At 44.2% G+C, this 12,284-nt stretch overlaps 1 protein-coding gene across 3 annotated transcripts in view; it reads left to right on the top strand.

Moving 5' to 3' along the window:
• Nucleotides 1–12,284, top strand: part of Sbp2 (SECIS-binding protein 2) — a 57,027-nt gene that overhangs the window by 16,110 nt on the left and 28,633 nt on the right. For all 3 annotated transcript variants that reach the window (XM_089548495.1, XM_089548494.1, XM_089548496.1), the window contains 3 exons: nucleotides 1,088–1,151; nucleotides 3,552–3,670; nucleotides 5,897–5,959. In XM_089548495.1, coding sequence (XP_089404621.1) covers nucleotides 1,088–1,151; nucleotides 3,552–3,670; nucleotides 5,897–5,959 — 246 coding nt within the window. The remainder of the gene's footprint in view (nucleotides 1–1,087; nucleotides 1,152–3,551; nucleotides 3,671–5,896; nucleotides 5,960–12,284) is intronic.

Below are 12,284 nucleotides of genomic sequence, written 5' to 3'. Positions count from 1 at the left end.
AGGCTATGTGCCACACTCGTCCGCGCTTTGACGGACGAAGAAATTCAAAATTGCTTGTGAATTCGGAGTCCAATGATAATGAGAACGAGGAAGGAGCCCACCTAAGAGCCTTGTCGAGTGATGACAGCGATGAAGTCCCCCTGCCACCGAAAAATCCGCGTAAGAAGAGGAAATTCGACAGGCCAGATTGGTGCTGGAAGATTTGATTCATTACATCTAATAATATCTATAAGATTATCCTGAATAAACATGTCTACATGTCCTGCAGAGCATTTTAGTGCGTTACTAGCAAAAAATTTCCAGGAAACTAACATGCAAAAAAAACCCGGCAAGGTGTGTGCAGATGTCAGTAAAAAAACCTGGCAGTGAAAAGGTTAAGGGCAGCACTTGGAGGCCCCACATGTAGGTCGGCTCCTCCAATTTCCGACGGCCGTTTGTGCAGAAAGTCGACACAGCTTCATTGCACTCTTTTTTTTCATGCAGTGGCCTTGGATGTTGCAAAAATACATGATTTTGAAAATGCCTATTGTGCCATTCAGCCTTTTTTGCGTGCGAAAAGTATTCAAAATTATTCGAAACAAATTACCATTCACACATGCCTGATAATTTTGTATGCAACCTAGAGGGTCCACCTTGAACTGCAGAAAGCTCTTAAAGGAGTCTACAAATTTTCTCCTGCATAGTGAGTAAAAGAACTCTCTTCATGGGCAGAACTCCTCTGGTGCTTGCTGAATATACCCACCTGCAGAAATGATCAAGATACTCTGATCATCAAACCTAAGGATCAGTGACTTGTTCTAGACAAGCAGTGGTATGACTCATTTCATTAGATGATGTGCCTTCTTTTATCGAGAGGAGTACAGGGCAGAGAAGAAAGCTGCTCACATTGCTGGACAGAATGTGGAATGGTGTCTTCCCATTGCTGCTGTTGTGAAGTGGCAGCAACTGTGGTGAATATGTTTGTGCTGTAATTGAATATCTCTTCGTGATGTGATAGTCTGTGCAGGTCTTATTGGCACGGTTCTTTTCTTTTGCAGTGGCCAAGTGTAGTTTTAAGCTCCCCTGTTCCTGCTTGCTTTTGTTCTAGGATGCGGTGGCTAAAGCTGGAGACAACATTCCAAAGCAGCAGCAGTCATCATTCAGGGATAAAGGTAAACTAACATCTGTGTGAGGAACCTTGGTTTAATAAAAAAAATTCAGGGGGCATTTTCTCTCTCTGAAGTGCTGCAAAGCGAAAGCCTTTCCTTGTGCACTGGTTTGCATTGATTTTTTTTTTTTAATTTTTATGTCACTCATATAGTGAGGCAAAGCAGTTGTAGTTTGGCACTTGGTAGTTCGATATATCCGTTTTATGGGAAACCACGTTCGTTATATAATAAATTAAGAAATGCATGTGTTCATTGAAAATATTTAGGAACAGTTTTACAAAGCCAGAACTAGTAATATCTGTCTGCGTTATAACAGGGTTTCATGGGAAATTGCTTCAAAATGTGCAATACTTTTATTTTACAAGAAACTATTTCGGGAGATGCTTCGGACTATTTAGGACCAGTCAGAAGACATCCACAGCTTTCACACACAACTCTGGGATGTTACGAAGCGTCAATCCGAGTTGCGTGCCCTGACCTCTACCTGGCCTGAAGTCTATACTGTTTGAGGCGGATGGAAGTAATTCATGCATATGTTACACCTAGACACTACATAAACGAGGCATATCATTTATGACATCACTGGGATCTATAAACCGGTTTCATGAATGAAAAAGAGACACGGAAAACGAAGCTTATGGGTGGACAGGTGTCCACGTTTTGTGCTGAGGTTCCACAGTTTCTTCAGAATCAAATTCCGTGGATGCAATATCATCGTCAGTCACTGCTGGAAGCACCGAAAAATCTGCTGCAGATGCAGCAGAATCTGTTGAAGCAGGATTTTCTCGAGCATATTCCTTTGGAATAAGCATAGGACTTTTTGTTTTGTGCTATTGTGCTCCTCCTGCCAGGCCCCTTCACTGGGCCTGCAGTGTGCTCTAAATAAATAAATATTTGCTAAATATCTTGCAGTGTCTTCAGCTGTGTTCGGGAAACATCTTTTCTCTATGCCCTTTCATATATGCATATGTCATAACGAACCCCTCATTGTGTTCTCAAAGGGGAGAAATCGAGTTTAATCCGATATTTATGGAATCTGTTCAGGTTGCACAATGGAGCTGATATGGGTTTTACCTGAAAATGAAGGGTTTTATGTATAAGTGGTGTGATGCAGCGTTCACCTCGGGTGTTCTCACACAGCACCTGTATTTTCCTAATTAACCCGGTACAGTTTGCCTGCTTAAATTATTTAGTAGAATTAACATGCAGAAAACCAAAGTAAAGTTCAACAGTCTAGCGAGAAAACAGCAGTTGCAGTTCGTAGCGAGGTGCTGGAAGTGGTAAGAGAATATGTCTACTTAGGGCATGTAGTGACCGCTGATCCCGATCATGAGAGGGAAATAACTTGAAGGATAAGATTGGGATGGAGCGCATATGGTAGGTTCTCTCGCATCATGAATGGCAGTTTGAACATCCCTCAAGAGAAAAGTATACAACAGCTGTATCTTACCGATACTCACCTATGGGGCAGGAACATGGAGGCTAACAAAGGGGGTTCAGCTTAAGTTAAGGACAATGCTGCGAGCTATGGAGAGAAAAATTGTAGGTACTATAACATTAAGAGATTGGAAGTGAGAGAGAAACCAAACGTGGGTTAATGACATCCTAGTCGAAATCAAGAGGAAGAAATGGGCTTGGGCTGAGCATGTAATGCAAAGGCAAGATAACCGCTGGTCCTTAAGGTTAACAGAGTGGATTCCAAGAGAAGGCAAGTGTAGCAGGGGGCGGCAGAAAGTTATCTGGGCGGATGAGATTATGAATTTTGCTGGGATACGGTGACCACGACTGGCAAAGGGCAGGGTTAATTGAAGAGACATGGTCTCCAAGATGGGCGTAGTCGGGCTGATGATGATGATATTACTAATGACAGGACTTGTGAAGTCTGCGAATTATGGAGGGTGCTAAATGGGCCTATATCATATTGTTAAGGTTCTAAGACGCGCATGATTTTACGTGTGTGTGTCTTATTCCTGAAAAAAGAAGTCAATATGTATGGTCGCCAAGGCCTGGTAGTTCGGTTGGCACCATCTGACGTATGTTAGAAAGGGCTTTGAAAAGAAAGAAAAATAAAAGTGCCCTGCCCGCACCGCCAGGTGGCACAACTGGCTGGCACTATCTGACGTATGTTAGAAAGGGCTTTAAAAAGAAAAAAAATAGTGCCCTGCCCGCAGTCGAAAAGTGAGTAATGCCAAGTTGCATGCATTTTGCTTGTGTTCTGTATCGTGTTGGATGCATACATCAATCTGGAAAGTACCGCTCTCGGTCAGCAAGGAGAGTAGTTTCTTTCATGGCTTCCTTGTTGGGACATTTTTTGTGTAAGCCTGTATAGTCAGAATGTCTGGAGGTGTATTATTGTGACATTCCTCCTTCTCCCCCTCACTCGGTAAATGAATGGGTGTGCAGGGGGTAAGCCGAGCGGACCTGTGAAGCCCCTTGCATCGACCAATGGAGGCAGTGGGGCAGGGCCTAAGCACAAGACTGCAATCAGCATGACCATAGCAGACATCATGGTGCCCAAGCAGGTGAGGCTTTTCAGAAGCCATGTCACATGCTAGGGGACAGCAGTTGTACAGCAGAGAACATTTTTTATTGATGCGAGAGCATTAGATGGCTCATGTCCATAAGAAACGGCACCATGTGACATCACGAGCCGATGAGTCACATGATGAAGATAATGACGTCACATGATTAATCACTGCTAATTAACACACCTAATAGTGAAGATTAATGTAATTAATGACATCCCGACTAAATAGTATAATTAGCGTTGACATCATGTGAGTGTGACGTCATACCAGGTAACATGACAACAATTTATGTGACGTCATACCTAGTCACGCGACGATGTAATATGACTATGACGTTATACCAAGCGACATCATAGGTGCATTTGAGGTGTCCACTGAGATGTCAAGATGTGAGAGCCTCAAAAACCTTTCCATTCCTCAGAACACCTGCTTTTGCATTCCTCCACATAAACAGACTAAAGTGCCCTCAGGATTTTTATGTAATGAATACCTCCATTGCCTTGATGACTTTACAGCTGGGGGAGCACAAACATTTGTGTGTACATAACATAACAGTGACGAGGTTGCTGTGGCACACTGCGCCAAAAGGGTGACCCTGCTTTGTGCTACCAAATTACAAGCCTGCTCTAAAAAAACCGCATGTAGCACAGCAAACATCAACACTGAGTCTGCCATCGTGGTTGCGTCTGACGCTGCGCTGATGCCGGAGCGGTGAGCGGCAGACAGCCATTGAAAGCCAGACGAGGCGTCACATGATTCTCTGTGCAGCCCAGCCGACGCGTGTGCGAATGCTGGGGAACGGGACTAGTATTTCTGTTTTGTTTTTGTTTTTTTCAGGGGGTTAAAGGTTGGAGCACGAGCAAGAGATGGGCATTGAATAAAAAACTGATAGCTGAAAGTTAAAAAAAATAAGATAAAATCCTGTATGTACTTGCGTAATTTACACCCACACATAATTTGTTCACCCCCAACTTTTTACTCGGATTTAAAAAAAAAAAGGAACTATTACTCGCACATTTTGCGCACTCTGCTGCACTGGCCGCCAGCATGCATGTGAGTGACGAGGGCACGAATTGTGCGTCATTTTCCTGGCTTGCTCATGCTGGCGGTCACTTTCCGAGACAAGCAGTTGCGCGCGCGCGCCCAGATCCGAAACTACCAAACTGTTTGCAGCTCGGTTTGCCGCTAGTCAGCCGAGCCGCATGCGACAGGGTCACTCTGTCGCCTGTTATCTCCTTTACCTCCCACTGCTGGTTTGCTGTTGTATCGTTTCTCGCTTATTGCTTTGAGCTGCGCACGCGCCATCATGCCATCCTGCGGGGGAGTACGTAACGTGGGGTGGGGTGGGAGGGGGTATGCTTCTTACATTTGGAGTCAACTTTTCCTTGGCCAGCAAGGGGTATGAGATGGGAGGTCAGCATATAAATAGGTGGCAATATACTGTATATATTGCGCATTATGACCTTTGTAGAGTTTTAGGACGTGTTCAGAAAATTTTTGCGTGATTTGCACACCCCCTTTTTGGAAGCCCTAAAAGAAAAAGAAAAAAGTGCGGAAATTGCGAGAGTAAACACAGTACTTACAAAAGTGAATGAAACAGCAAGAAAAAAGCACATATGGTCCATTCACAAGCACCATCGACTAATTCTGATGCTTGTGACGACCGATGTTGATGTTGGGACGACCGACAACGTTAAAGGCTGTTGAGGTTCCTTGGGGTACGTCAGGATTGTGTTGGTGTTGGTCAGGAATGTGATACGAAGGCAAGATAACCGCTGGTCCTTAAGGGTAACGGAATGGATTCCAAGAGAAAGCAAACGTAGCAGGGGACGGCAGAAAGTTAGGTGGGTGGATGAGATTAAGAAGTTTGCGGGGATACAGTGGCGGCAACTGACAAAGGACAGGGTTAATTGGAGAGACATGGGAGAGGCCTTTGCCCTGCAGTGGGTGTAGTCAGGCTGATGATGATGATGGTCAGGATTGGTCAGTGTGCAGCAGTACACTGTTGGTGTTTTAGTGCTGGAACATGTGTGTGCATGTGCTTGTAATTGTCGACCTGTTGTTTTCTCGTTTTCCCACTGGTTATACAGGTGCCCCCAAAGTAAAACAGCATGAAAAAAAACGAATTGCGGTGGGCTGTATGCATGGGCGCACAGACGCATGATCTGTATGGTTGTGGCAGCCCTGGCTCTTCTTATCTGGTTCTTCCTCTCTCTCCAGAGGCAGCCCAAGAAGCTCAAAGAGAAAGAGAACCTGCTCGAGCGCAGCAGCAAGAAGCCCGAGGTAGGCAGCTGGCCAGCCTGAGTTCGTGCACAAGCAGCAGGGGCCGCGTGTAACCTTTCTCTTGCCACCACCGCCGCCTGCCATTGTGTCATTTTTGCACCGGACTGGCAGAGCTCATCGTTGCTTGTGCCAGGGGCACCCATGGGAGCAGTTGTACATCTTTCTACCTAGACACACGTTCCGAGGGCAAGTCAGTGAAGCATGGCTCGCCTGGCCCAAGGATAAAGGCAGCTAGATGGGCACCAGTTACACCCCCGTCTTGCTGTGGGGAAAGCACTTTACATTTTTCGAATGCCATTGTTGCGATGTCGGTTCATTGTGTTTATCGGCCACCTTTGATGCAACTCTCGCCACGCCTCTTGGGAGCCTATTATTTGAGAGGGTCAGTGCGGACCAGCTTTTGCTGCACAGGGCTTATATAATTGTCAGAATTCACCCTCTCTTGATGAATGTTGAGTTTTCTAGATGGCTAAATTGGTTCCATAATAGGCTTGGCGAGAGTTGGGTGTCTGAGGCAAGGGGTACCAGATCCTTTTTGGCGAGCAATATACCAATGCTTATCATCCTGGAATCATAACTGACGAAATCTCCGCAGCTGTCTGTTTGCTGGCTTTGAGGTATTCTTTTAAAGTTACTTGTCATTGACTGTTTCTTTTATGGCTGCCTTTTGGAGTCCTGTTCATCTGTGCCCATGAAATAATTTGACATGCACCTAGGCGGCTTGATGTTATGATGTGTATGTATAGCATGCAGTGCAATCTGCTTTTTAGCCATGCTGCTGTTGCCCTGCATGCCCTCTTTTATATATATGTGTGTGTGCGTGTGCGTGCATGTGTGTGTGTGTGTGTGTACTAAAGAATTTAAGGGAGGCATCGATACCTCTACATACCTTTTAATGGCTGTCACTGCAGGTGACCATCCCAAACTGGGCTTTGTGTACGACTCGAGCATCTTGTCCATGTCATTTTTTAGTACTGCGTTCTTGCCAAATGGTTTGCCTCTTTTGAGCTTTTTTGTTTATTTCTGTGAGTGAAGTTTTAAGTTTTCACAAGTGCAGTGCTGTAGTTTCAGGCAGCCCCCCCGCTTCATGTGTTTCTGCACTCTTGCATGTAAGCGCAGTACCAGTAGTGCTGTAGCAGGTTATTTTGCATTCTTCCTGTAAGGTAGAGCTTGCAGAAATGCTGCTGCCTGAATTTTTTTCTTGTTTATTACTGTTTTTGTGACACTGCTCAGTGTTTGTACCTGGTGTGCCTGGAGCCACCTACTCTTCTTGCCAGTGCCACTTTGCTGCCATTCGATAGACACTGCAGTAACTGACGTACTGAAATGCTCGCCGCTACCTGACGGACTTCTTTCAAGCGTTCCACTCGTGGCGTAGTGGTCTGTGCCAATGAAGCGTGTGCGCGCGCGCGCGCGCGTGTGTGTGTGTGTGTGTGTGTGTGTGCGTGCGTGTGCGTGCGCGCGCGTGTGTGTGCGTGCGTGCGTGTGCATTTCACATGTGCACTTGCGTTGTGGCACAGATATGGCGGGAGTGGTTGATAGCAGAGATGGGGGGGGTTGTCTATTTTTAAATTTCAACATTTAAGAGGTACAAACTGTGTCTGGGTGGAGTGGCGGTGCAGATACCTAGAGTGCCAGTAGGACATTGGTGTGGAATTGGGGCACTGTCTTTGGTGGAAGCCTGAGAGAGCTGCGAAGCTGCACAAAGTAGCCAACTGTTTGGGCAAATTTTTTTTTTTTTATTGCGAAAACAATACTAGTTTCACTTTCAGCCCGTCGCATAGCGAGGCCGGTAGCTACCATATTAGCATATTTGATTGGATTGGATTGGATTGTATAACCGATGCATTACCACAAGTCTAACCACAATCACCACCACCAGCTACACTACCAGCTGAACCATGGCGTAGCTACGGATATTGCTTTCGCAATTACCGGGCTTAACCAAGCTAAGCCACAGCCATTTTTCGTCTTCGTACAGTTATAGGATTTATGACATGCTTTCAGTGCTAAGACAGCTTTTCCCAAGCTTTGCACTCCCCTCATTGCCTGCCTTGTCATTTCTGCCTTGGCCTACTGCGCTTGCGCCTGCCTTGTGCAAGTTGGATGTGTGCTGTGACATTTGGATAAAATGTTTGTTTCATGAGCCAGTTAACCACCATGTTGGTGCAGTTGCTGTGTAGCGGACAGGGTACTGCATTAGTATTAGATGTTCAGTTTCACTGTGTGTGCACTCGTTTGTTATTCATTGCTGTCATGTTTAGCACCTGTGGCTTTCCTGAGGTGTCTTCGCTTATGTTTGGCTACTGGACAGGCCTAGATGTTTTCTAAAAGGTTTTTTGATTTGAGCGCTGCCCTTTTCGCTTCTAGCCATTTAGTGAGTCTGTCATAGGCAAGCAGTGGTAGCATTCAGTGTGTTTTTGAACATGGCAGCTGAGGTGGTATCAAGAAGGTCTCGCTTGGAAGGAGGAGTATGAAAAAGATGGCATGCATTTCAACAGGTCCTAAACCGTGTGGCATTGTAAAGATTCTTCCTTAGCACGCTTGAAGGCATGTGGAACCACTCAGTTTTTTTGCGATTGCTGTCCCATATCTTTGTGATGTCACAGTAGTATCTAGAGACGTTGGTTTCTTTTGAGACCGCTTGCCCTTCCAAGCCGTGTTGGCGAAGGGTGGTGTGCAATATAACAGGGAAGGGATTTTCATTTCGACTCTGCTCACATTGGTGCAGCGGACCTTAATTTTTTACCCTCGACGTAAAAGAAGACTGCCCCCCACTGGTAGTCATTTTCCTAGCAGCAGTACTGCCCTAAAGGTAGCATGCTGACTTTGCGCCTCTGGATTGCAAGCCAGTAGTGGTCTTCAACTGCCTGCCTTTTTGGTAACAAGGGCATAGTGTGTGCACATATGTGGGCATGTGTGCACATATGTGGGCATGTGTGCATACCTGCACAAACGAGATTTAGTGGTGGTGATGTCATTTCCACTCAGCAATGGACTTGTCATCTTTTTGTTTTCGGCGTGTCTGTCCCTTTTTTTGACATCTAATCTTTATACTGAGCACGCAAAATATAGCACCTGGATTGATGCCGAGTGGTGCTGCCGTGATTCTGATTCCATGTTTCTCCACATCACCTGGACTGGAGCTACCTGATTATGGGCCAGCCTAGAACTCCTCCGCAAGTGTAGGCTGGCTCAGGCATTGTGTATTCCTTGCCACATTGCTGTGTTTTCTACAGTTTTTGAAATCGCTGTGTGTGTGCGAGCACCTTCCTGCACTATGGAGAAGTTTGTATCTAGTATCTGCAGCTCTTCAGAGCCTCCACAATAGCCAGCTTAGAGATGTTCACTTAGCTATGCTGTTATTTAGTTATCCATTTGTTTTTTGTGTAAAAGGCATGCTTGAGTTTCTGTGATTGTAAGAAGGTTTTATTGACTTACCTCTGTGATTACCAGCAGTCAAGTGAGGCCTACTGTACAGTAATGCTTTTTATTTTTTTTTGCACTTGTTTCTTTGTACTTTTATAATGCCTTTCTTTTCGATTGTTTGTTACATAGTGCCAACTGTAGCAAGCTGCACTTGATGACTTGCCTGAGATTCACTTTTCTGTGGCCAGGGAAGTTAAACATAATTCACATGGGCCATCAAGGCCAGAAGTGTGAAAATGATATGGCCTCATTTTTTTTTCCCCCTTTATTTTTTAACCATTTCTGTTCTTCGGATTATTCAGCCACTTACTGCGTCATTCCATGGTCATTCCATTCAGCTGAAAAGTCATCTTCGTCCCCTGTCCTCTCTCTCTCTTGTTTTTATATATATATATATATATATATATATATATATATATATATGTCGACAGCTTTGCGACACAGCTAAAATCGGCGGAATGATGAAGGCTCGTGCCCATTTCAGTGAGGCATTGAGGTCATTTTGTGCGGCCCTTGTAGACTGACTGCACCTGCCATTAAAAGTTTATTTGTGTACTTTCTTTTTTTTTTTTCAGACTTTAAACACCTTTACTGGCACGTAATACAGGCAGAGTTCATCTGTGTGCAAAAAAAGATTTTTTTTTTTTTTGTACAAACTTAGCAACTTGAAAAGCATTTTGCACTGCTGGCTAACGCAACTGCCACCCGAGCATCATACATTTTTTTCCTTCACCTCGGTAGCTAGTTCGTCGATTAGCGAAACTAGGTTTATTATCAAACTGTAACTAGGACATAGTTGTGTAGGTTTGTGTGTGTGCGCATGCATGCGTGTATGTTTCTACAGGCTTAGGAAGTCTAAAGAACGCAGTAGAGAGTCTGATTAGAGGCATAGTGTTTTGATGCTATCTAGAATATAATGTGTGGCGAGGAGTTAGTTGTTGACAGGGCTTTCCATGCTACAGTTGTTTTGACACTGCACAACATATTGAGCATGTATTGACCTGTTCAGGCTGATTGTTATGCTGAGGCACATGGTGGCTTTGGACGATTCAGGCCACTGTACCTTGTTTACCCAAAGCATTCAGCAATGCAGCTTGCTGAATCTGGCACAGCATTGCGCTGTTTGGAGACATTAGCAAGTGAGCTACAGAGATTTGGACAAAAATGACGTATTCAATGGCAGGGTGCAAATTTCAAGCTGACATTAAACCAGATTAGTATGATTACCCCCGAAGAGTTAATTAGCCATTACTAGCGGCACAGATGTGGCAGGACAAGCTGATTGATTGACCAGAACAGCAGCTTGGGCTTGTTGGTTATTGATCTTCATGTAACAGTACAAAAAACACAGACGGGACACATAAAACGAGAACACACAACATCGCTCGTTGTGCGTTCTCGTTCTATGTGTGTCCCGTCTGTGTTTTTTTGCGCTGTTACTTGAAGATTGATTGAGCACCATAGCAGACGCGCGTGAGAGATGAATTCGTGTGATTGAAAGGGGGGAGCGGCACTTTGCCACCAGCATCTCCAACAGCATGGCTTATTTTAAGTGCTGTGGGCGAGTTGGCTATTAAAGTGTGCTGTGCCTAGTAAAATGTGTTTATGCGGGTTGTATCAAAACAATGATCAGGGAGCCTTGCCTTTTTTGTTAAATAGCAAGTTCACATAGGCTATTGTGAAGTGTGGTGGGGCACAGGGCCAAAGAGGGCTATGCGTGATGCAGAGTTTATCTTTGCTTTTGTTTGATATAAGCATGGCAGTTTCACAGAGGATATATTTACGTGTGCAGATACTTAGGAAACTATTTAAACAAAAGCATAGCTACTTCTATGTGTTATTATAGAGTGGACAGTGGTATTAGGATGTGTAGGGGCTTGAGCTAAGTGACAGTTTTACAGTACTGAGAGTAGAAAATGTCTTTTCGTAGAACAAGCAACATATCCTTATTCATTATCTTGGTATACAGGAAGTTGTCAATGGATGCATTCCGGCTTGTTCACAACAATCAGCTACATTTTTTATCTGCTTGCAAGTTGCGGCCTTTCTCCATTGTCAAGTCAACTTTTGCAGCCATTTCTGTAGCTTTTTGAAAGGTTGAAAGAAGTACTGCAGTAAAGAAAACAAGGTTTCTCATAAGCAAAAACTTTTTTTCTGTGGTATAGAACAGCGTTTTTTACAATAATAATTCTAACGGTTTCATCTTGTACTAGTTTGTGGCCGAGATGTTTTTATGTTGAAGTTATGGTGTCGTAGAGGGTGTGTTTGTATATATAGTTGTTCACCTATCTTGTGATGTATGCTGCTGCAGCTTTTGTCATAGCAATGTGGCTTGTTTTTGGTGTGCTACTATATTTTGTTTTTAAAAGTTCTTGTGATGTGCCGAGAAATGTTAGACCTTAGCACAAAAAATTCCTTTGATTTGATTTGCAGTGTGATATGCGGTTGTCACTTAATTTGGTGGAAGTAGTGTACTAGATTGACAGTGAAGGGGTTTGGAGGTCAGACAGACATGGTCATGGTTTTATGTGAACTAAGTTTCTAGGTGGTTGTAGCAGCAGTCATTGATCTGATTGCCCTTGGTGTTGTTTTAGCTTTGATTTTCTTTTGTAATCATGTTAGTCACCTGTTGCCCTGTTCTCTATGTGCATACACATGACATGTTTTTGGTGCATGAATTTTTAAAAGAAATATCCAGTTTGTTCACCACCTCTCGGCTTTGTTTTATTGATCCCCAGCAGCTCGTTCTTGCAGCTGTCATTAGTGCGCACTGTTTCCCAAGTTAGTTAAGTGCTTTCAGGCAGCATTTTTGTGGCCTTTATATAAGTTGATAGGTGCATCAGTGATGTCTGCAAGACACATATTGCAGCTGTCTTAAGACTATTCTCTGAATTTC

The sequence above is a fragment of the Amblyomma mixtum genome, chromosome 6, assembly GCF_055824585.1.
Source record: "Amblyomma mixtum isolate Tamu chromosome 6, ASM5582458v1, whole genome shotgun sequence".
Taxonomy (NCBI): Eukaryota; Metazoa; Arthropoda; class Arachnida; order Ixodida; family Ixodidae; genus Amblyomma; species Amblyomma mixtum.
This window is presented reverse-complemented; position numbering and strand designations above follow the sequence as displayed.